Source organism: Oryzias latipes, chromosome 16 (genome assembly GCF_053564925.1).
Source record: "Oryzias latipes strain Hd-rR chromosome 16, Olatipes_Hd-rR_3.1".
In the NCBI taxonomy this organism is placed as follows: Eukaryota; Metazoa; Chordata; class Actinopteri; order Beloniformes; family Adrianichthyidae; genus Oryzias; species Oryzias latipes.
The window spans coordinates 22,237,244-22,259,351 of NC_136252.1; the positions used below are offsets into that span (position 1 = coordinate 22,237,244).

The window sequence follows — 22,108 nt, forward strand, 5'->3', positions numbered from 1 at the left end:
CTTTGAACAAAATATGCCATAGAGAAGCTCTTTTTTTGTGTTTGAGGGGTATAAAAAGATTAAATTTGCTTTTGTTAAAGTTTGCACTGTCCTATTAAAAGATTCTTTTTTTGTGAATATTGATGGAGATTTCAGTCTTTAAAGTCCCACTCCAATCATGTTTTGATCTTGTAAAAGCTTCCCTAGTTTCTTTTTATGATGATTATGTAGTTTGTACCCAAAAACAAAAAACTCTTGGTGGTTTCTAGTTCATAGTTTCTACAGAGAAGTAGAAGTTCTTCAGAAATTCTCCTCTGACATAAGGGGCTGTTAGCGGGGAGTACACCCACCCCCACTTCCCATCGCCTGTCTTTTTAAATGCTCTTCCGCTAGCTTTTAGCCACTCAAACCCCCTTACCTGCATCAAAAAATGGCAAGCAATATTGGAGCAGAATACTAGCTCAGATGAGAAAAGACGTACACGGATATATTTGTCTGCAAGTGGCTGCATCAGAATTGTGCAGAGCAGGGAAGTTGTTGATTGCCGTTGTAGCTTCTACGTCACAACTATAAGCTTTTTCAAACTGTATTTTTTTCATCTGCAAAATGATTCAAACAAAGGAATACTCAGATGTGAAAATTTTAATCTGAATTTCCCTAATACATGTCCTCCATCATCAGAATAATGTGACAAGAACAAATCAAAAACAGAAAAACACTATTTTTATTGGAGTGGGTCTTTAACCCCAGAAAAAGAGCAACAGAGCGACTCTGCACAGAGGTTTAAACTGCTGTTGTGCAGGCTCAAACACTCAAGTGTGCAGGTTGTGTACAAGGCCACTAGATGGCAGAGACACCTAAAATACTAAATCACAGTACTGGCATCTGTTAAATCACAAAACTATGAACTTCTATGTAAACTTAAAATTACCTCTAGACTATCTTAAATTAGTTACAATGAAGAGGAGAGATTGCAGTGGAGTTAGAAGACAGTATTGAAAAGGTTAATATTGGCAGAGCAGCCTGGATTACCAGCCGTGAATAGAGATGGGGAGGTGGTGGTGGGGGATAAACAGAACTTGTAATTACTGCGTGTCACTGTGGTTCTGAAATAGACTCAGAGGAAAGTCTTTGCTTACTAGGAAAAATAAAACGAAGACGCAAAAGCCAAATGGTGTGTGTTTTGACCTTAATGGAGAAACCACATTGTATGACAATCAATATGACAGGTAGCCTAATTCTTCCTTCTACACTTATAAACATCCCCCTTTTCAGCACCTCTCTCGTTACAGGTTGCATGTTCTGCTGCAAGGTAAACCACAGACTAACTCCTCCAGACTGTTTCATGCAAATTGCTGTAGAAAAGACTGCACACATACTTCACTGAAAAATGCATGTGGGTAAAATGTTTAACCAAGGACTCAATAAATCATATTTATTTCAGGGGAAGACTCATTAGTACACAAATAATACATAAATTATTGGTGAATAGAGCATGGAATTACACGTTGTCAACTTGTGCTCTATAAGACTTATAACACCTATGAAAACAATTAAGTAGTCTTATAGTTTATGCTCCTGTATAAGTAAATCTAATATACATCAAGTTATTTTAAACTGCAGCTAAATGCAAACATCAACTACTATATTCATTTTTGTTTTAAAAGAAACCAATCCATTACTTTTTGAAAAGCCAATAGAATACGTCCTGTTCATTTTTTATCAACAGAAAGACAATTTTTTAACCTTTTTTTTTTTTTTTTTTTTTGACACTTTTCCTGGAAGTTATTCTGCCTGTGATGGTGGATAGTGCTGAAAATTGCTGGAGTTGTGTGATGATATTTAAGGGATGGGGATTTGGACCCCAGGATGAGAACCTTCCGTCTCAATTACGTATGCATAGGTGTGTGTAACTTCTTGCCTTAGCACAACCACAGCAGAAGCACAGATTTAAGGTTGAAGGTGGGGTGGCATATAGGTGGGCTGGTGGAGTTCACCGCACAATTATATATAGACTTCCTGCCCCTTTTACACACCCCCCTCTCCACACACACACACACACAAGCTGCAGACTGCAAAGGATGAAATACAGACTTTGAAAGAGAACGGTGATTCCCATCCCTGCAACCACTTCAAACAGAGCGCCTGTGCTCTTCAAAGTGGGCTTTTTTCTTCTTCTTCTTTTTGCAGAAAAATAATGCTACTGTTAAGAGACATATAAAGAGCCTGGAAAAAAGTGCTCATATATGAAGTTACTCACATCAGACAGATTTTACTATTAACTGATTCATAAAAGCTTGTTTGAAAAGAAAAAAAAATCCCTGATACTGTTGCCCTTTGCTGTCACCACACTGGATGTGGCACATCCTCTGTGTGACTTTCATTTATCACAATAGTTTCCGTTTAAATTAAATGATCTCTGTCTACAGGAGTCTGGAGCTCCTCTGGCATCTTTTCCATCCTTTACCTCCGCATAGGAGGAGGAGGGGTGTTGCTATGGGATGGGAGGAGGAGGAAGACGTGGAGGCATTAAATCTATTTTAAATTCTATTTTGCATGTGACAGGTAAGCAAAGAGGCAGATATCCTTCAATCCTCTTTCGCTGCCCGCTTCGCACTGCCCACCTTTACGCAGCGGTGCCCAAGAGGAGGAGGAGGAAGAGGAGGAGGAGGAGCGGGGTCTCCTAACCTGCCCATCTTCCTCCTCCCTCTGCTGCCGACAGACACCGCCACCGGCCTATCCGACCACGGCCGGACCCCGTCAGTCCCGTGCGCCCTGCCCACCCCGGCGGTCCCCTCTCCAGCGCTGCCAGAGCCAATCCGCGGCTGGGTGTAAGTAGGGCAAGCCGCTTCCTGGTTCTCAGAAAGCAGAAGCTGGGAGCCGGAGTGGGCGAGAGGAGGCGACACACGGGGGGTCAAAGCAGCCCCACAGAGCCGGCTGGCGGTCTGCAGAGAGGACACACGGACAGGGAGAGCGCGTTAGGGAACAATTCAAAGGAACTCCCGAGTGTTGAAGAGGAGCGTCCCTCCTCCGCTCTCTTCCCCAACACAAACAAATCACCAGAGAAAGGGTTAAAAAAGAGACTTTAAAAGTGGGAGAAGTCGGCAGGGTGGGACGGAGTGATCCAGGAAGTGTGGAGGTTGCTCAGGTGGGAGGCGACGAGTCGGGGACAGGTGACACACCGGCTTCCAGGTAGGGTACCTGCTTATCGCGCACGCTCTTCTTGAAATAACGTCAAACAGCAGCACATGTATGGCTGAAAGGCGGTGTTGGTGACAGCTTTGCACATGCTGACAGGTCCGGTTTGCCTCAACTTTGCCTCTCAGTCACGTTCGGCTCACGGGAATCCACGTCACGGGTGTTCGGTAACGCCAATCAGCGCGTTTTGGCTCTAAAACGAACCCTGTGTTCTATTGTCATTCCTGTTATTTCTTAAGGGTTGGAGGGGAGGGGAGGGGGAGGTCAGGTGTTGCGGGCGCGCGTCTGCGTCCAGGTGAGCGCGCGGCAGATGGAGGGAGGGAGGGACTCAGGGTGGGAGGAGGAGCGGGGTCGTCGGGGACGTTTCTGGAGACCGGTCTGCTAATTATAGCCAAGAACACCGGCTGACATCCAAAACCTAACCTGTGCTCGTGCACATCACCTGCCTCTGTTCTAGCCGCGGGCGCGCGCGGTCCAGTGGATCTGCTGGATTTAGCCTCTTGAACTGAGGTGATCTCCCTCCAGTGGTCTCGTAATCATCATTATCATCAGCCATCCTCCCCCCATGGTGCACCTGGAGGTTTTATTTTAAGCATGACCCAATCCTGAGTTACATAGGATGTACCCAGGCTTTAATGTTGGGTTGGAAGGCTTGTTCCTGCAGCACGGGAGGGAGGGCTGTCTAAAGCGAGTGGGCTTGCGTGTGTGTCATTATAGAGGTAAATGTGCTGCTGCCTCTGACAGACCGGCCTGACGAGCTCAACTGGCTTGGGTTTGGTTTCCAGTCTAGGCCACAGCTTGTTTGGTTAAATCTTCAGGCATTCTTGCTGGCAGTTGTAGGCTCAAGAGTTTAGGCTCACTTGTCTGCCTTTGAAGGGCCATCACAGGAGGCTGGGACATCATCGAAGCTGCCGACAGTTCCGGGGAAACACTGACGAGAGGCGGGTAAGTTTGGAGGGGACTTGTTTCTTGTTTATTCATGTCTAGTGTTCTATAAAACTATGGCAATTCCCTGAATGTGGACGACCCATTGTGGTTTTCAAGTCATCCCTGGATCTGTTCACCCTAACTCTGCTTAGAATATTATAATCATCTGGGGCGGCTCCCTATGTCCTGACCTGACCTCTACTGTATACAGGCCTGCTTTTGAAAAAGCTCATGTCAGTGCTCAGCTTATCATCACAGGTTTAATCTAGAGTGACACCATTATTGTCTCAGTCACTCATCTGTCCTGTATCTTTAAAATGATTCTTGGATAGTTGGGGGAAGTCAGAAAACTGATCACCAGATGCATGTGTGGGCTTCTCCAACAACTTTGTGAGCAGTGGGAGAGTTTCTCTTCCAGTGAAGTCAAATTGGGAAGCAATTGGTTTCCATCAGTCTGTTTTTATTTACCAGAAACAGCCTCCTCCACCCCGTGTCAGACCACTGCATCATATGATAGTGTGGGTTTGTGTTGTTATTCTCATGCGCTGCAGCTAACATACTTTATAAAGTAAAACTGAAACAAGGTAACAAGTTGGAAGTTGCTGTTTTGTCATAACCATCCGTGTTTGCGTATTTTCTCAAACATAACTCAACAGAATTTCACTGGACTGGTTTGGTGTTTTTTCACTTTTAGATCTGAGCGGTGATTAAAATACCAGTTGGGAGGAAAGAAGACGGACGACCCGACAGACAGCAGGCACACATCTTCTTCTGGTTTTATGGACTGGAGGTAAGAACATCAAACCACTTTGTAAATGCTTGCATCTTGGATCTTCTTAAAACGTATTAAGTACATAAAAACTGCCTTGGTATGGACTAAAAAAATAGGCTTTAAAGCTCCAAAAGAGACACATTTTAGTCAAAATTTTTGTGTGTGACTCTAAAGTTCTCATAAATCAGGACGTTCACCTCCTCTCATATCAAACAATGGAAAATCAGAGCATAAAAGATGTTTTTCTTTTGGAAGTGTGACCAAAAGAAACTGAGTAAAAGAAACTGTTCAGTTTAGAAAACCTGTACTAAGACTGCAATGCTTAGCATACCTACAAAAACCAAGCCCCTTTGCTAGGGTGGGACTCATAAGTGGATTTGTCATAGCTTAACGTAGCCAAATCAGCATTCTTACATGCAATTAGTTAGGAACTGTGTGTACTTCCTTCTATATTGTCTATGGATTTTATTTAATGTTCATCTGAATGTTTCCAGTTTATGAAGATGAGTTAGAATATCACTAAATTAAATGAAACTGTAGGGATTCGTCTTTTAAACTATAATTTTGATGGTTTTAAAAAGTTCATGATTAGGATAATACAATTTTATTATTATAGATTGAAAAAGAAATGGGCTTCAGAGAGTCCATGCTGATCCTAGGATCGTGTTATTATTATTAATTGTTCTGAAACTGTACAGGCTACTACCGTCATAGTTTTTGAGTCGTTCTGTTGCCAGTCTAAAACTCATGTCCAGAAAACCACCTGATTGGTCAGAAATGAGGAAGCGTGAAGCAGCTGTTTGTGCTCAGAGTGGGTGTGCCAGACTAGACAGCAGTCAGTTATTACACAACTGCGTTATGTGGTGATGAAGATAGGTAACGCAAGAAAAGCAATCGACCACGAGCAAGGCTCTTCAGGCAGATCAGGAGTTGTGTTTTCCGTGGGTGAGAGTAATTCCCTTAAGTGCTGAGTTTGTGCCTTGCAACTTTGCAAAAAATTTTAGATGCAAAACAAACAAACAAAAAAACGCAATAAAACAGAACAGAAACTCCTCCTTCAAAAGAAAGAAAATCCCCTTTATTGACCAATCCAGCTGTGATTGATCAATCAGTTTTACAAATTGAGGTAATTTTGAACACTATTAGACATAAGTAAACCATTAGTTTGTCTTGGCATGTAATTAACTATGATTTATTAAAACATTTGATTGGTTTTATTATTTATTTCCAGCTGAAGCACAGAGATGATAGGGAATCTTTTTCCTCACATCCCAGTCTGAGTTCAATAAGGCACCCATAACTCAGAAAAAAGCCTGACTAATTTCACTGAGGTCGGTCAAATAGATTAGTTTTATCAAGGCTGTCACACATTCTTCCTTTCTGGTGCAGTTCAGACCACAATCAGCTTGTGGGGGGGCTCGGACCTATGCAGAAACTGTCCTTCATGGGGTGGGAATGTCCAAGATATCCCTGTCCTTGGAACAAAATATGAGCTGAATAAAGTGGTCAAGCAGTTGAATATTTTATGGGCAACTTGGAAGTTAACTCCTCTGTGGTTTGTTGGCAGCAAGCGCTCTTTTACTGACTTATTAAAGAGGCATCCGGAAAGAAATCCTAAAAATAAATCCGTTGGATTGAAAATATGACAGGTTTTGAAGGTTTATTAAATGACAAATGCAAACGACAATTTTTTATTTATCAGTAATATAATAAATTGGAAAAAAGGCACTTCCACTTCAAAAATCCACTTCAAACATGATTACGCTGGCTCATTTTTAGCTAAATTTAAGTTTTTAATAAAAATCAATTTACTTTTTCTGCAATTAACAATAAAATAAAGACAAAAATGTCCTTTCAATTATAATGGTGTTTATTAAATGTATAGGTTTGGCATTTTCTTCTAATAAAGAGGTATTGTTTAGATCTTAACATTGACATTCTACAAAAACTGCTCTAAAATATATATTCAAAAATATTCTGTACAACAATATCACACATTTTGATTTTTTTTACACACAAACCCTAGTAAAAGTGATGAAAATATGCATTTCCAGGCATGTACTATTCATCATATAAAGTTAATACTGTTTCGGAATAGGTCAACCTTCTGGATGTTTTAATATATATTTATGTTTTTTATGCCATAGTGTAGAGTTATATTAGAACAGTAAAAGACGGAGTCATGCTGTGTCTCAAAAACGAAAATTGTTTTTTTGCTTACGTGCATCTGTGGTGGACAGACCACACGACCGTTGTGTGGACATGGCGATTGCTGGATGTCTTTTGAGTTGGTGGGTAAAAGGAAGTGACAAATGGTCCGCCACACAAGGAACACACTCCTGCCCAAAGACACGCATGCAAACATGCATGCAAACTCTTCTAGGAAATGCTTTAATTGGGACATGTGAGCCCATATGAATTCCCCCTTTTCAGACATGGGTCTTTCAGTTTCATGCAAACCGAGTGAGTGGGAGGAAGGTGGGGAGAATGAGAGAGTATGGGGGAGGAACAATTGGAGTCGAAAGAGGTGGTTGTTTCTTTTCCCCAATATTTGAGGTGTCTTGCTGCTTTTGTCCTCTTTAATCTCTGGTGACATCAGTTTTTCTGAGAAAAATGTCTCGATTTAGTCTTGCATCTAACTGCAAGTATGCAAGAAGAATGAGAAATTGCACTATCCTTCCCAAACTGGTGTGTCATCGAATGCATGAGGGTCACAATGATTCACTTAGCAGTTAAATGCAATAAAACCCATGCTGTCAAGTCACTGGGACCTGCAGAAATCAGACTTGAAGCAGCACATTAATTTCTTTAAGTTACTTTGTCTTTTAAAGCCTCTAAATAAGTGTCTAGTTTACATCATATGTGTTGGTTGTTTCTCCACACTGAAGCAGCCACGGGCCAATGGTGACAGCAAAACGACCAAAATCCAATCTGCTGCTACTGCTGAATTCTTGCCCCTCTTGTTCTGTGTCAATAGAGGAAGTCATGTATCTGCCATTTCCTCTTTTCAGTCATGAGTTTCTGTAGCATTTGACAGCCCTTCCTTGCTCTCGACCACCAGCCTCACATCCCACGCCACCCCAACGCTAACCAATTGGCAGGTGGCCGTGACTTGTCTTCTTGTAAAGAGTTAAAAAAAAAAGAAGAAGATGAAGAAGAAGGGGGGAGAAGAGCTTGAGCGAAAAGCAACAGATAGTGATGGTGATTCAGCTCTTCTAGTAACAGTGTTTCTGTACTCGGTAAGCAGGCGGTTATCATAAATAGGTACAGTGAGACAACACTTCAGGGAAAGCGAGAATAAACACCCAAACACTCGCTGCTATTGAGTGACCCCTTTCAAGTGTGCAGTTCAAGGGGAAACTCCAGCATCGCTCAGAGTATTCCAGGAGAGGATACGCTCTTCCAATCTGGAAAAATAAAACATCTTTAGAAAAACTCAACAAAAGTCACCAAATAGGTCCAGTAATAATATTGCGCTTTTGTCCCTTTTGTGCTCTTCGACTCCACTCCAGTGGGTGGTGTTCTCCACGTGCAGCTTGACTGTACAGGTTTCCCTCAAGTTACTCTTGTAGGCTCCATTTGTGCCGAACGACAGTATTTGCTGAAACAACCGTTTTTGTTAGGATGAATCTTTTTGACCAAAGTGTATCTAACTCTCAGATAGGTGGCAATATGTTCCCATTTAACTTGTTAGCGCCGGGCTTTTTCTGCCTCACCAAGTACGTCATTACTTGACAAAATGAAGCAAATTGCTTCCATGTCAAGCAGTGAACTGGATGTACTGAACATTTGGCTGACCTAAAAAACGAAAGGTTCACTTGTGGGGATGTTCAAGATGTTTTGGAATTTTTCAGAAAGTTGCCATATATTTTTTCCCCCTCCTCTTTTCATCCGTCTAAGTGCTTCTGTCATGGATTTTGCTTCTTAACAAAAAACCCAATAAGTAAAATGAGCATTAGTTTTTCTCACCAATTGTTCTCCAAGCTGCTATTGCATGTCTTTTACCTTAATCTTCGAATCTACTTTTTTGGTTGACCATCTTTTGCTGAAGACAGGAAAAGGAAATTGATCAGGATCAGTTAGTTAACAACATTTCTGTGAGTGTTAATGTGTCCAGTGCTTCTGCAATATTTCCTTTGCAAGTTCCTTTCTGCAGGAGACCTGAAGCTTTTCTCATCCAAGTATGAGCTGAGAAGATTATAAGTTGACTCTTGATTTCTTAATTTATTTGTTTGTCTTTTATCCGTTTTTTATTTCAAAGTCTGAAATGTTTCGGTAGGAACCAGAAGTCGAGATCATTTGTCTCATTTTTTTTTAAATTGATTTCTGAAATTTGAAATATTCACTATAAGATGCCACATAATAACATATTTATGCGTTAGTCATTTAAAATGAACCTTTTTTGACCCTCTTCCCCCTGTTAACCACCTCTCCAACCCAAACACCCACTCAACCTAGCTACCCACACAACCAATCGAGCTAGAATGGGGTTAATCTAAGCACATTTTCCCACAATATCCAGAGAAAAGTCTCTCTTATTGACTGAGAGGGACTTTTGTCTCTGAATTAATTCTGTTGCAATGGGTTTTAATGTTGCACGAATTGTTTGGGGGTTTTTTTCAGAGAAAAAGTCAGATATAAATCTTTCTTTTAATGTCACAAATTTCAAAACACACAAAAAAAATATTTTTAGAAACACATTACTGAGAAAGCATGCAGAAATGTAAGAAAAGATTTCTTGTGATTTAATAAATTATAAATTCAGCCTTTTTTTCCAACTTTTAAAATAATTTTGGGATTTCTGGATGGATATTTCAGATATTTTTTCAAAAAATGTTTTGCAAATCAATCTTTGCTAGATATGCAACTAATAGAATAAATGTATGTTTATGGTTTATTTAGGTAATTTGTTAGTGTTACTACCAATGTGTAAGCATGTGTTCAAAATAAGAGAAAAATGTTGTTGCTGTTTTTATATTTTGCTAATCATGACACAGCTTTGAGGCACTACATTAAAGTAGTAGTTCACACTTTGAAAAAGCTACAAAAATTTATTTTTATTAGTTAAGAAGCAACCCTCTTTTAGTTTATGACACACAAACAATATTTTTGTGTCATAATGCAGCATTTTTGAGTTCTTCATTTTCAGGATGATGACTGCAAGAGCTGTTCTAGCTAAAGGCGGCAGGCAATGTGACCTAAATAAAAACAACCAGAGGGCGAAAACAGAAAAAACATCAAACGTTTTTTATTGGAATAGTGAGGAAATTAGTGTGTAAATGTTAATTCTTCTCATAAGCACTAAAGTTGCCCACAGTCTGTTATTACAATCTAATATCTTATAGAAGAGGTACTTTTAAATAAAATAAATTATCATTGTTATAATTAGAAAAATATTACAGAAGCACATTTTTCTGTTCATTTTTTGTATACAGATAAAGTGTCCTCCTGTACCTTCCATACTTCTCTATAGTGCACCTAGTTTGCACCACACACCCACGTGTTAAAACGCCTCGATTGAGTCACAGAACTTTTCAATTGCTGCGTTGTAAATTTTTAATGGAGCTTAATTTCTTCTCTGTTTAATTACGAACAAGTCCATATGTCGTCCACGTCATCATTCTGCAGACGAGCTTATCAGATTCAAAGTCATTCTAAAAACTGTGTGTAAAATCGAGTTTCCTTCCCACTCCTGCATATTAATTAAAAACTGGCGGCGATACGTAGATCGCCCACACACACACGGCTCTAAAGTTCTCACACAAAGATGTAAACGTGCTAGAGGAAGAAACTGCTGACCAGATGCAGAGCCCAAAGAAATGAAGAGTTAAGTGTGAAACTACTCTGTCAGCGGGCCTTCTCTTTCACATCTGTGCATCTTCTCCATCTTACGGCGAAACTCCCTCTCAGTGATGCTAATGATAGAGATGGCTGCTACCACATCTCTCCCTTCAGACATCTGCACAGGCGCGCACCCCCACAGACGCATACACCTGCAAGGACTCTTGCTACTTCCTGTGGCTGCGTGCATGTGCTCACCTCTTGCTCGATCGCTCTGTTTATCTCCCAGCCGTCATGTCACGGCTCCACTCCCTTCTCTCTTTCTGTCTCCCCCTTCCTCTCCCCTTGTAACTTAACTCTGTCGACTCTTGTTTCATGTCTCTTCGCTAACACAGATTGTTCACGGCCGGGACTAGATTTTCCTGTCTTAACCTCTCCTCTTCTTTACCTTATCTTTCAGTGTATCTCAACACCCACTCCCCATCCTCTCACTCACTCTTGTGTGTTTGTCCTCCCCCGTACTCTCCCTATTTTTGTGTGATTTCTAAGAACATGTGTGTTTTTAGAAAACATACCTCCCTCATGTTCCTTTGGGTGTTGTCTCTTCTTAAATCTCAGACTGTTTTTCCTCTTTCCAACCTCAGATTGATTCCCTTACCCGCTGCTGCTGCTTCCTCTGTCAGTCATGGGGGCAAAATAAGCTGAGGGGTTAGATTCTGATTTTTGGAAAGCACAGATGCCAAAACGTGTTCATTATTTAAATATTTTTCTTACTTTTCTGATCCTGTAATAAAGTATTCTCAGTTATTTTACAGGCCAAACTGTAAAGTTTAAAATCACAGAAAAACCCATTTTTACATACTTTTAGAGCTAATGTTAACACTTGTACGTGTATTTTATTCAGAACATTTGAAAAAAAAAAGGCTGTAAAATATTAAAACACAATAGTGTGAGAAAGTACTGTTTAAAGAAAAACAGATTGATAAAAATACAACTTTTTTTCCCCTTTATAGGATAGAAATAAATGTTTTGTTTTATCATGATTTTAAAAAGTATTGCATGTTTTTTTTATTACAATTATTCAAACATGTAAACATGTTTTGCTCTATTTTTCCCTAAGTGTTGCAGAACCAGCAAAAAAAGAAAATACCTGTAAAAAAACATTTCTGAGGCAAGAAGTTAGCTGGCTCTCGGGGGCAGACTGTATGTGGACACCCTTGCAGCGTGTGCCGATAAGCTGATAATCCTTCAGCAGATTCACGCTGGTGTCCAGGTCTGGCATGCAAACTGGCTGCAGCTCACAGTGAGCGTTGTGGTGTGGGAGGGCGATGGGATAAGGGCCTCTGCTCTGCCAGCCAAATGAATAATGTAATGTGTATCTGGAACTAAGACCACACCGTGCGCATGCGTCTCACACAAACACACTATAATGTCCCAGTTCCAGTTAAGACGGAGGACGGCCTGGTTGCAGGGGGTTTAATGATTTAAAAATATATACAAATTTGCTGAGTAACATCAAAATACTGAGCTTTTTATTTATTTATTTATCTATCTTTATTGCAGGGTGCAGTCGTTGCCGTTATCCTAATTCTGCCCCAAGTCTTGTCTTCAACAAATTCAAATGGTGATTCAAATATACCCCTGGTCGCGTCCTTCTTTATATCTCCTTATGGGATGCAAATATGTAGGCCAGAGGGAGCTGCTGGGACTCGCAGCAGGTTAGAGGTGGTGTGTTTTATTGCCCAGAAGAGAAGAACTGTCAGTTTTAAGTGTTGCTTTGGGTGTAATTCTGGGTAAAATAATGATAGTAAAGGTCTATGGAGCAGGTCTGGTTTGGAAGGCACCCACCGTCGCTTTTCATCCCCCAGTTTCCTCCTCCTCTTCCTCAGAGAAGGTGTCCCAGTACTCCACACACTAACCCAGAGAAGTGAGATGTAGAAGGGGCTGAATGACTTTTCTTTTTTTATGCCGTGGTTTTACATTCTGCATGTCAGTAAAAAGGAAGAGAAGAGGGGTGAGGAACAAGAGAGTGAGAAGAAACGGTATGAGCTTGAATCTTATTTTCCATGTGTTTGGCAGCTTTGCTGTTGTTCTGGGACAGTGGATGTTTAGAGTCACAGTTTGTTTTTTGCTGTGGTTAAGAGTAACCTATTAAGAACAGCCTATATGTGTAAAATGAGGAGTGAATCAGAGCGACTTTCATTTACTGTAAAGGACAGCAGCTGCCAACCTGTTTGCCACTAGTTTAAAGCTGTGTTTTTTCTATTTTTTTTGTCCCTGTTTAATTACCAAGCTGCTAGCCTTTGCACATGTCTCATCAAAGTAGTCTTCCCCTTCTGCTAAATTAGAAATTTAAAACGTTTTGCTAGTTTACAATTCACTTTCAGTTTAGACTTTTTAAGAGGACAAAAAAGGAACCATGCCTCTTGGCTTTTAGTTATTTAAGTCATTCTGAGAGAAGCCCTTAGCACACGTGCAGCCATTCATATGTGCACACATGGACCTAACCCTTTGGAAAACATTTGACATCAGAATTCATGGGAGCATTTCTCCCCCTGCATCACAGTTGTGTGTGAACAGTATAAAGTCATATTTTCCTGCTTGGTACTGGAGCCTGATATAATTGGGCTGGACTGGGAAAAACATGCAGCCTTTTATGGAAAATTGAAGGCATAAAAAGAATATTGGCTGTTTTAGAAAGAGTTTAGAGACTTGGCATAAATGCTTTTATTTTTGCTAGTGATTATTTGGGCTTAGGTGTGGTCAATTTTATATTGTTCATGTTTGTGGCCTCCACAGAAACTCTAAAGCTGCACCTAGTTGTGGTACAGGTCACCATTTGTAGTTTTAAGTTTCCATTTCCTCCTGAGTAAAACAACTAATTTACCTCACAAAGTTCTGGATTTGTACTTTCTGTTGCCGTTTGACTGCGCTGATCGGCATACTGTTTGAAACCAGCACAGCAGCTGTAGTAATATCTAATATTAATAAATAAATACAGTTGAAATATTTTTCTTCATGCGTCTTTAAAAGAAAGGAAGAGCGTTCACATTATGAAAGCGAAGGATGAGGAAATCGTAGAGTTGCAGAGGTGAATAATTCCTCTACCGTCGACAATAGAGTGGGAGGCATGAGCATAAAACAAAAACGTATACAGAATACAAATCACTTTTGTTAAACTTTATCAAAAATATGTGAAGTTAGTTATTACAGATATAGTCAAAATTGAATTTATGATAAATATTACAAGACAACCTAACATCCCAGAATGTGTTGGGCTTCTCCTTAGTTGCAAAACATTGTGATATTTATCAGCTTTTGCAGGCATGTCCTTGATGAACACAGAAACAGTGTGTGAGCAGTGTGTGTGGTTGTGCCAGTCATCATGTGTCGGTATTAAGTGACGCATTCACTGATAGAAAATTGATAGGAACTATTGCAGATTTTGCACAATTATTTTCCGAGTGCGTTCTAAAGTGTATACGTAGAATAACTCGCTCAGACTATCAAACACCCATGATGCAGATTTTTTTGTTTTGTTTTTTTAAACTCCCCTGTGCCGGAAATTCGATGTGCGTAGTGTGCACCTCCTAAAACCCCTTTCACTTTTCTGACATGACTGCTTTTAGGTTTTTGCAGTGTTTTGATTGTTGTGGAGCACTTGAAATTGTTATGTCTCCTGTTCTTTTATTTTGAAACGGGGTAAAGATGTATTAAGAGGGATCACAGATAGTAGTTGGCTTCATTCTGGTCTGTTATCCTGTTTGCATGCATGAAACAATGCACACATACAAGGTCACTGTGGCATCTACACTTTGCTCTGAATTAACTTAGATGGGGAGTTCCTCCTGAAATGTTCACGTCACTGATTTATTAATTTTTCTTACCACATAACTGATAGGTACAGCACGATTAATTATAATTTAGGGTAGAGATAAAAGAAGAGTTTGGAAAGTTTTAATTTATTAATGATTAAAAACCTATGTGTTTGGTAAAAAAAAAAGTATTTGCTTTAAAAGGATAACTTGGTTGTGTTGTCTACAGAAATTTAGAGCTATTGCTTTAGTGTTACAGAGAATAATTGGCAAATTTAAGAGATAAAATTTACCTCACTTTTTTGCTCTATAGCGCTTGAATTGTATCTATTGAAATACAGTTCTATTGATTGAAAAAGATCTTTCATTCATTCTTTATAAAGAAATGGCTATAAACTGCTGATGTTTGTCGTGCCTGTAGAGGAAGAGCTCCTTCCACCTCTTTGTCTCAGAGTTGTGGTGTAATGAGGTTCAACTCTCATATTGCACCTACCTGGGTGTTTGAAATGGGGTGTAAAATGACTCATAATGTCAATATGATTTTTGTTCTTACATGATCTCTTAACTTTTTGTTGACTAAAGTGGGTTTTATTTGCATGCGCGTTTCCTTTCTCTTAACCCAATTGAATCGGCGTGCTTGGTCTCCAACCTGTCGCTCATTTCGCCTGCATTACCTGCGGTCCCGTCTTAACCGCAGACATCCATCCGTCCACCTGTTGACCCCCCACGCTGAGGAGGACGAGGGAAACGGGTGTTTATTCGGAAATTGTTCGGAAAATGGGCCGTTGAGTTTTGGAAAGAGGGAAGCGTAGGCGACCCGCGGGGGGAGGGGTATCTCTGTTCGTCACCCTCTTTTGATACAACAGGAAGGAGAGTGAGTGGCAGAATGTGCGAGTGAGGTAGACATCCCCAAGGATGAACGCTTAACCCCGACTTCTGACAAAAAGATTTGGCCTTTAACTGTAGCGCTTGAAGGTAGAAGGAAACGGAGAGAAAAGAGGTGGTTGTGTTTGGCGAAGAGAGGGGAAGGGAAGGAGAACTCTTTTGCAAAGAGCAAAAAATGGATGCCATGAGACAGCGTTGTCTCCAGCTGACTGTACCCATGCCCATTAAAACGGGGAAGGTAGGACTGACAGTTTTATTCTTCTGGGTGGGACGCTCTCAGACGAGAAAGAAAGGTTTGACGCATCCTTTCGAGGCGTGAAGACTCCAGACGTCCATATTTAAGTATTTCTTAAGAGCAAATATTTATTTAATTGCTTCACTTTTTTATCGTATGGGGTGGAGCACATTTGTACCTCAAACAGGCCGTTGTAAAGTTTGTCACACAACAGGATAAATTGAACAATGGTGGGTGGGGGGAGCCACGGATCAACGCAGAAAATGTGCCCATGAGTTTTGTAGGTGTGTGTGCGTATGTGCACTTGCACCTGTGTTTGTGTGTGTGTGCACTTGCACCTGTGTTTGTGTGTGTGCTTAACAGGGTGTGTTTTGGAGCAGGTTCATCAGGCCGATGTGCTGTTGTTGCGCAGAGCCCTCTGGGCGCTCTGCGAACGCTGTTATTGGATGGCCAGGGGGGGCTGCCAGTTGCTATGGGAGGGAGATGAAGAGCAGGGAAGGGGGGGGGGGACGCGCAGGGTGAGTTGTTTGTGGAAAATCTGGTCTGCTCAGGTGTGTGGGAGATATTGTCGATCAGGTACAGTGTGGACGGGGCGAGGTGCGAGTTCAGAGACCAAAAACGTGGAGGTGTTGGGTCGTGTTATCGCATGGCCTACGGAGGCCAAATACTAAAAATTCTTTGGTTTTCATCACAAATTACCATCAAATCCTCGCTTATCCTGTTTTTCACAAAGGCATTTGTCCGGTGTTTCTTTTTGTAAACTTTGTAACTTGGCGTTCTTTTTAGGCCACAAGGAGAGGCGCTTTCTCTCTTTTTTTTTTTTTTTTTTTTTTTTTTGCCTTCCTCATTCTTTCGCTGGTACTCCCCCCTTTTACCCACTCTGAAATGTCACTTCCTTCGTCTCTCTTGCTTCCTTTTTTTTCCCTTTATCTTCCCACTTCATTTGCCCCTAACTACGTCTTCTCGTACTGGAATCGGCTGACTTCAAAAGGTTTTCAGGCTCAAATTACCCTCCTGCCCCACCAGCCCATCTTTGCATGGCTTTAACCTCTCCATATTCTGACTATCACTTATTTAGCTGTCGCAGTGGCCTTCAGATTGTTCTGGAAGGTCTGTTTCACCTTGGCCCTGATTCTAACCCCCATGTTACTGCCTGAAATCAGGCCCATTAGATTTAGTAATCTCGAGGCAAACTGGAGAGTCCTTGTTAAGCCCCATTTTAAATGTCCCTCACATGAGCTTGAACCTATCATGTCTGTCACGCTACTGAAGATCTACTTTTGGAATGGCTAAGTAAGGCTTCTTGAAAGAGTTGCAGGCTAATCCCTCAATCCCTAGAAACTACAAATACCTAAAAATGATATCGGTTAACATTTCTTAGCAAACAAAACCCTGACTTTTTTATGTTTCAGTTATCAGGTAATGAATACTATGCTCCCAGCTTCTTGAAATACTTGATGTTTGTTTTCTTTTTATGTTTTTCAGGTAGCAATGTCTCCAGGAGAGGACGGTCTGATTGGGATTCCCTTCCCGGAGCACAGCAATGAGCTCTTGTCCCACCTCAATGACCAGAGGAGGACAGGAATTCTGTGTGATCTCACCCTTACCTCTCGCGGGGCTCGGTACCCAACTCACCGCTCCGTCATGGCTGCTGTCAGTTTGTACTTTCGCGGCCTGTTTGGAGCAGAGGAAGCGGGCGGTGAGGTAGGAGGAGGTTTCAGTGTTTGCCAGCTGGACTGCGTGGCACCCGACGCCCTGGACGCCCTCTTGGAGTTTGCCTACACAGCTACTCTGACAATCCCCAGCTCTGGGATGAGGGATGTGCTCCGAGGTGCTCAGCTTTTGGGCATCCAGTGTGTAGCTGACGCTTGCAGAGACATCCTCGGGGAGACAGCAGAGGCAGAGGGAGAGAAAACGGAGGAGCAGCGGATCCCGGACCAAGTTACTGGGACAATTATGAAGGAAGAGATTAGCATTAAAAAAGTATCTAGGAGAAAAACTGACAAAAGGATGGTTAAGAAAATTGGGTCCAACCATATCAACTCATCACCTATAAGGTCACTGGCTGCCTCTCCCGCCTCCCACCCATCACCCGTATCTGACAACTTCCGCTCCCTGCCCTCTACCCAGCCTCCCAGTCCCGAACAAGAGGAACTTCACTGCAAACCGAGGCAGAACGGCAATCCCAGGGTATTTGGGGGACTAGGGAGGAGAGCCACGGCCAATGGAAGTGTCCGCCATTGGCATCAGGAGCGTCCCCCTATAGCACATGCAGCGCCTGTCCAGTCTCTGAGCGATAAGCTTTCTGAAGACGACGAGATGGGAAGTTTAGGGGATGATGTCTTGCGAATGGAAACCAGTTCTATGACGACCTCTTTAGCGGATCCAGGTGCCGCCTCTTCACCTGCAGGCATGGGGAGGAAAAGAAAGTCTCAGACCCCTCAGCAGTGTCCAGTCTGCCAGAAAATCATCCATGGGGCAGGAAAACTGCCCCGGCACATGAGGACACACACTGGAGAGAAACCCTTCCAGTGCACCACCTGTGGTGTTCGTTTCACTCGGTATGAAAACTCCCACTGACAACATTCAACATTTTAGTTCTTCAAAACATTTGCTTACCTTTTTTTCTGTCTTCTTTTTCATTTAGCAATGATAAGTTAAAGATCCACATGAGGAAGCACACGGGTGAACGCCCATACCCGTGTCCGCACTGCCCTGCACGCTTCCTTCATTCATACGACCTGAAGAACCACCTGTCCTTGCACAGTGGGGCACGGCCCTTTGAGTGTCCACTGTGCCATAAGGCTTTTGCCCGAGAAGACCACCTCCAGCGTCATCGTAAAGGCCAAAGCTGCCTGGAGCTGCGCACACGCCGGCCCAGGCGTGGGCCAGAGCAGGATGAAGATGGAAGAGGGGATGACGGCAGGAGGGAGCAGTCCAGCCCTCTGTCTTTACAGGCCCCCTCCTCTGTTTTCCATCCCCATGCTGTTCTTGAAGGCCTAGGTGGTCTTGCTGGTGGTCCTCCATTGACATTTGCAAATGAAAGGGAGCGTTCTTTAGCCTTTCAGGCTTTGGCCCAATTTGGACATCAAAGCATAGCCAGGTATCCTGAGCTTTTTTTGCGAGGGCTGGAAATGCATGAAAGCAGAGAGATGGAGGGAGACGATCCAGAAAGGACACTCATGCCGGCTCTACAGCGTGACAGATGGGCAGATGAAGGGGATGAGGAAAACGGAGAGGAGGAACCAGAAGAAGGGGACTAGTTTTAAAGAAACTGTACAAGATTAAAAAAAAAAAAGATTAAATACATAAATTAACTCAGGTGGCTGGATTAAGGACCTGCTGCTGCTGCAATGCAGAGAGCACTTAAGAAAAAAACATATATGCATTTTAAAAAAAGGAAAACGGGTTTTCTGATCTTTATTTCATGTCTGTGTTCTGGTTGTTGGCAATTTGTGTTGTATACCTTTATTATTCAGTTTTTTGTTTGAAGTTTAATGTCAGTCATCTTAGCCTGATCTGTCTAAAATGATTCAAAAACCTGACAGTCATGCTGGTGTGTTGGATGTTAAATTCGGAGGTGCGATCGCCAGGATACTTCATACTATGCAAACTAAAGTATAGGTCTGCTGAGGGAACAAACTTTATATAAGAACATATATAAAAACAATTTCAAGCCTAGTTGGATTGCAAAAGTAAGGTTGACCTCTGGTGGTTGTTAATGGAAACGCATAGTCATAAATCAAACTTGTTTGCAAAAATTTGTCTTTGAGATGGAAACATATTTGCTTAAAATTTGGTGCTTTAACCAAAGATCTGCATTTTTAAATATCATTTTGACAGAAGAGATGTGAATTGTAGCCAATGTTGGGTATGAACAGTAGATTCCTCCCAACTATGTTGACAGCCATGAAAAATACTTCCTTGTCTGAGGGTCTTAGATCCGCAGTAGCCTCTGTTGAATGCCTGACCAAAAGAGACAAAGTCTGGGTCTATTGATTGATGTAATCTATTTTAAAAATATATATTTTTCAGTACATTTTGACGCAAGTCTTGCGCACTCATTTGGGTTCTTTGTTTAAAAAACAAAAAGGCAAGAGAAGGGCAAGCTGAGAGGATTTATTCCTACTGTACTTCCTCCTCTGTATTTATTTATTTATTGATATTTATTATGGCTCTTCTGCTTTTGTGAGACCAAGTCAAGGATCGAAGATAGTTATCTATCCACTCCTCATTCCAAACTTTAAAAAAGGAGCTTTTTGCTGAACTTTTCTATGCCTAAATGCCTTTACATAGTTTTGAATTCTCATCTTTCACTATTCTTCCACAAATGTTTTTCTTTGCACAATTACGCCACAGAGCTCTTAAGCAACATGGGCACATTTTGTACTTGGGGGGGGGGTAGCAGAAGGAGAACACTGCAACGAACGGGGTGGGTCAAAAGCTGCAATGCCACTGGAACGCCCAAGCTACTTTTAAGCCTGCTTTTGATTTTCTGCTTTATCACACCTCAAAAGAAGGCCGCTCTTACAGATCAGCCACTACTGTGACTAAAGGGGCCATTATCTTATGGGTTGATCTGTCTCTGAAGAGAGGAACAACTGTTTTTTTTTTTGGTGTTTTTCATGGTGTAGCAGGGAAAACGCAACTACAAACATCTCTAAATAACTGCAATAAAATTTGAATTTCCATTCTTTTTAATGTAGCAAAAGTGCTGGTCTGGCCTTGAGAGCTTTGTTCTCTTTTTTTTCTATTAAGTTTTTCTTTATTTCCTTTATTTGCACTGTAAGACTTGAGAGCTTTAAGCTTAACCTGACATTGAACCATCATGTCAGGGTATTTCTTGACTATTCTGATTTGTGATTTCAAATAGTTCAACCAACATATACTTTTATTTTATGCGTATAAATACAGAGTTATAGTCAAACATGACATAATATATATTGGGTTTGAAGTTGCCTTAGTTCTTTATTGCGCAGTATATCTTCTCAGGAACTCTTGAGCAATGCACTAAGTGATTCTACGTACAACATAAAATGGTAAAAGTGGTGCTTCACAGTGACTGACACTCTTCTTGCAAATGTAAAAGCAGTAAAAATATAAGATTTCTTAGATTTTTCTGCTGTCAAAAAAACAACTTTGTTCCATGAAATGAAAGCGAGCTTTTGGTTTTTGCTGAAACCTGTCTAACTGGAAAGACTGTGTGACAGTTGGTCCTGTGCATGAAGGGTGTTGCTGCTTCCAATCAGAGCTTTGCGAATGAATGACAGTTAACCGCCAGCTGTGAAATGTGTGTTACAATGTGAGCTGCTTGTTTTCTTGGCTTCGGTGAAGGGACGAAGGGGGCCTGTAAGAGGAGACCCCCACTTATCAGGGATAACATCGTTTGTCTTTCCATTTGTAGAGGACCTCTTTTTTTCTTAGAAATATGGATTCATTTTCCCAGTTTGTTTCAGTTGATGTAATGAAAAATAAAGAAATCTAATCCTGTATTTTACATGTTGTTTTGTCATTTAAAATACAATAATATGAAGGAATAATTAATTATATTAGGGAGGTCCACACTTATTACAAAGAGGGCCAGATTTGGTAGGGGGGCGAATGTTTCAGCACCGATCATTTGAGTCAGATGTCAGCCTGGACAAGGAAAACAGAGACATACATTGATCTGTCTGCAAGTTGATACATCAGAATGGAGCAGAGCAGAGAGTTTGTGGCCCACCAATTGTAGATTTTATGTGACAACATTCAAAACAGCATTTTTTTATCTGCTCCTGATTCACAACGATTTAGAAAAACAAAACCAAAAATGTAATTTTAAGCCTATTTTTCTTTATAAGTTATATGTCTTCCATCATGAGAAGGGGTAGGTTTTTTTTTTGTTTATCTTTTGAAGTTCTGGCCCATAAGTGAATCTGTGTCTGTGTAAAGACATAGGAACTATTGTTACTAAGTTCAAAATCTTCAATTGGATCTGTACAATAGAGCTCGTCTAGCTTGTCACAACAGCTTTGTAAGGATTAATGACTGGGCCTTGGGTAAACATTGATGATCCGCCATCAACCTGCACGAAATGATCTAACGTGACCCTGAAGTCGGCACGCGGGCTTCCTCTATCCTCTTAAATGAAATTAGGCTGAATCAGCAGCTCTGCTCTTCAACTTCTCCTGCAGTACTGTTCAGTCCGTGTGAAAAGGCAAACTGGAGCTTTTGAAAGAAAGGTTTTGGGGGTGGAAACAGCCGAAAGTGATTCGTTTGTTGTCGCGAGGCCGCTGCAGGATGTTGTTGGCAAGGCGGAGGCAGCGGGGTGCTGCGGCCCACGTGACCCACAGGACCGCAGCACAGCCACAGGTGGGTTCAGGCGAACAGCTCCACACGACGGAGCTGTTTTTCTCGTCTATTTTTATATTTGTGGGATTCTTAATTTAATTAAAAATTATCTATAGTCCCAGACTAAAGTATTTTTGATATTTCTGATGATTGTGTACTAAAATAGGCCTACATTTTTTAAAGCGC

At 41.4% G+C, this 22,108-nt stretch overlaps 1 protein-coding gene across 2 annotated transcripts; it reads left to right on the forward strand.

Annotated features, from left to right (window-relative positions):
* The first annotated feature begins 2,785 nt into the window (after positions 1 to 2,785).
* zbtb7b (zinc finger and BTB domain containing 7B) lies at positions 2,786 to 21,089 on the forward strand. 2 transcript variants are annotated; one of them, XM_004078162.5, is made up of 5 exons: positions 2,786 to 3,171; positions 4,054 to 4,122; positions 4,799 to 4,894; positions 17,078 to 18,153; positions 18,240 to 21,089. In XM_004078162.5, exons 4-5 carry the CDS (start codon positions 17,084 to 17,086, stop codon positions 18,853 to 18,855), a joined length of 1,686 nt encoding a protein of 561 aa, XP_004078210.1. In that variant the 5' UTR covers positions 2,786 to 3,171; positions 4,054 to 4,122; positions 4,799 to 4,894; positions 17,078 to 17,083; the 3' UTR covers positions 18,856 to 21,089. The 2 variants fall into 2 exon arrangements, with proteins under 2 accessions (XP_004078210.1, XP_020565901.1); XM_020710242.3 differs by lacking the exon at positions 4,054 to 4,122 and having other exon boundaries at positions 2,817 to 3,171.
* Positions 21,090 to 22,108: the final 1,019 nt, after the last annotated feature.

Excerpts from the sequence above, each read along its gene's own strand:
- zbtb7b (XM_004078162.5), top strand. The coding sequence starts at position 17,084 with ATGTCTCCAGGAGAGGACGGTCTGATTGGGATTCCCTTCCCGGAGCAC. Across the intron at positions 18,154-18,239 it reads TGTGGTGTTCGTTTCACTCG|CAATGATAAGTTAAAGATCC; the intron begins GTATGAAAACTC and ends TTTTTCATTTAG.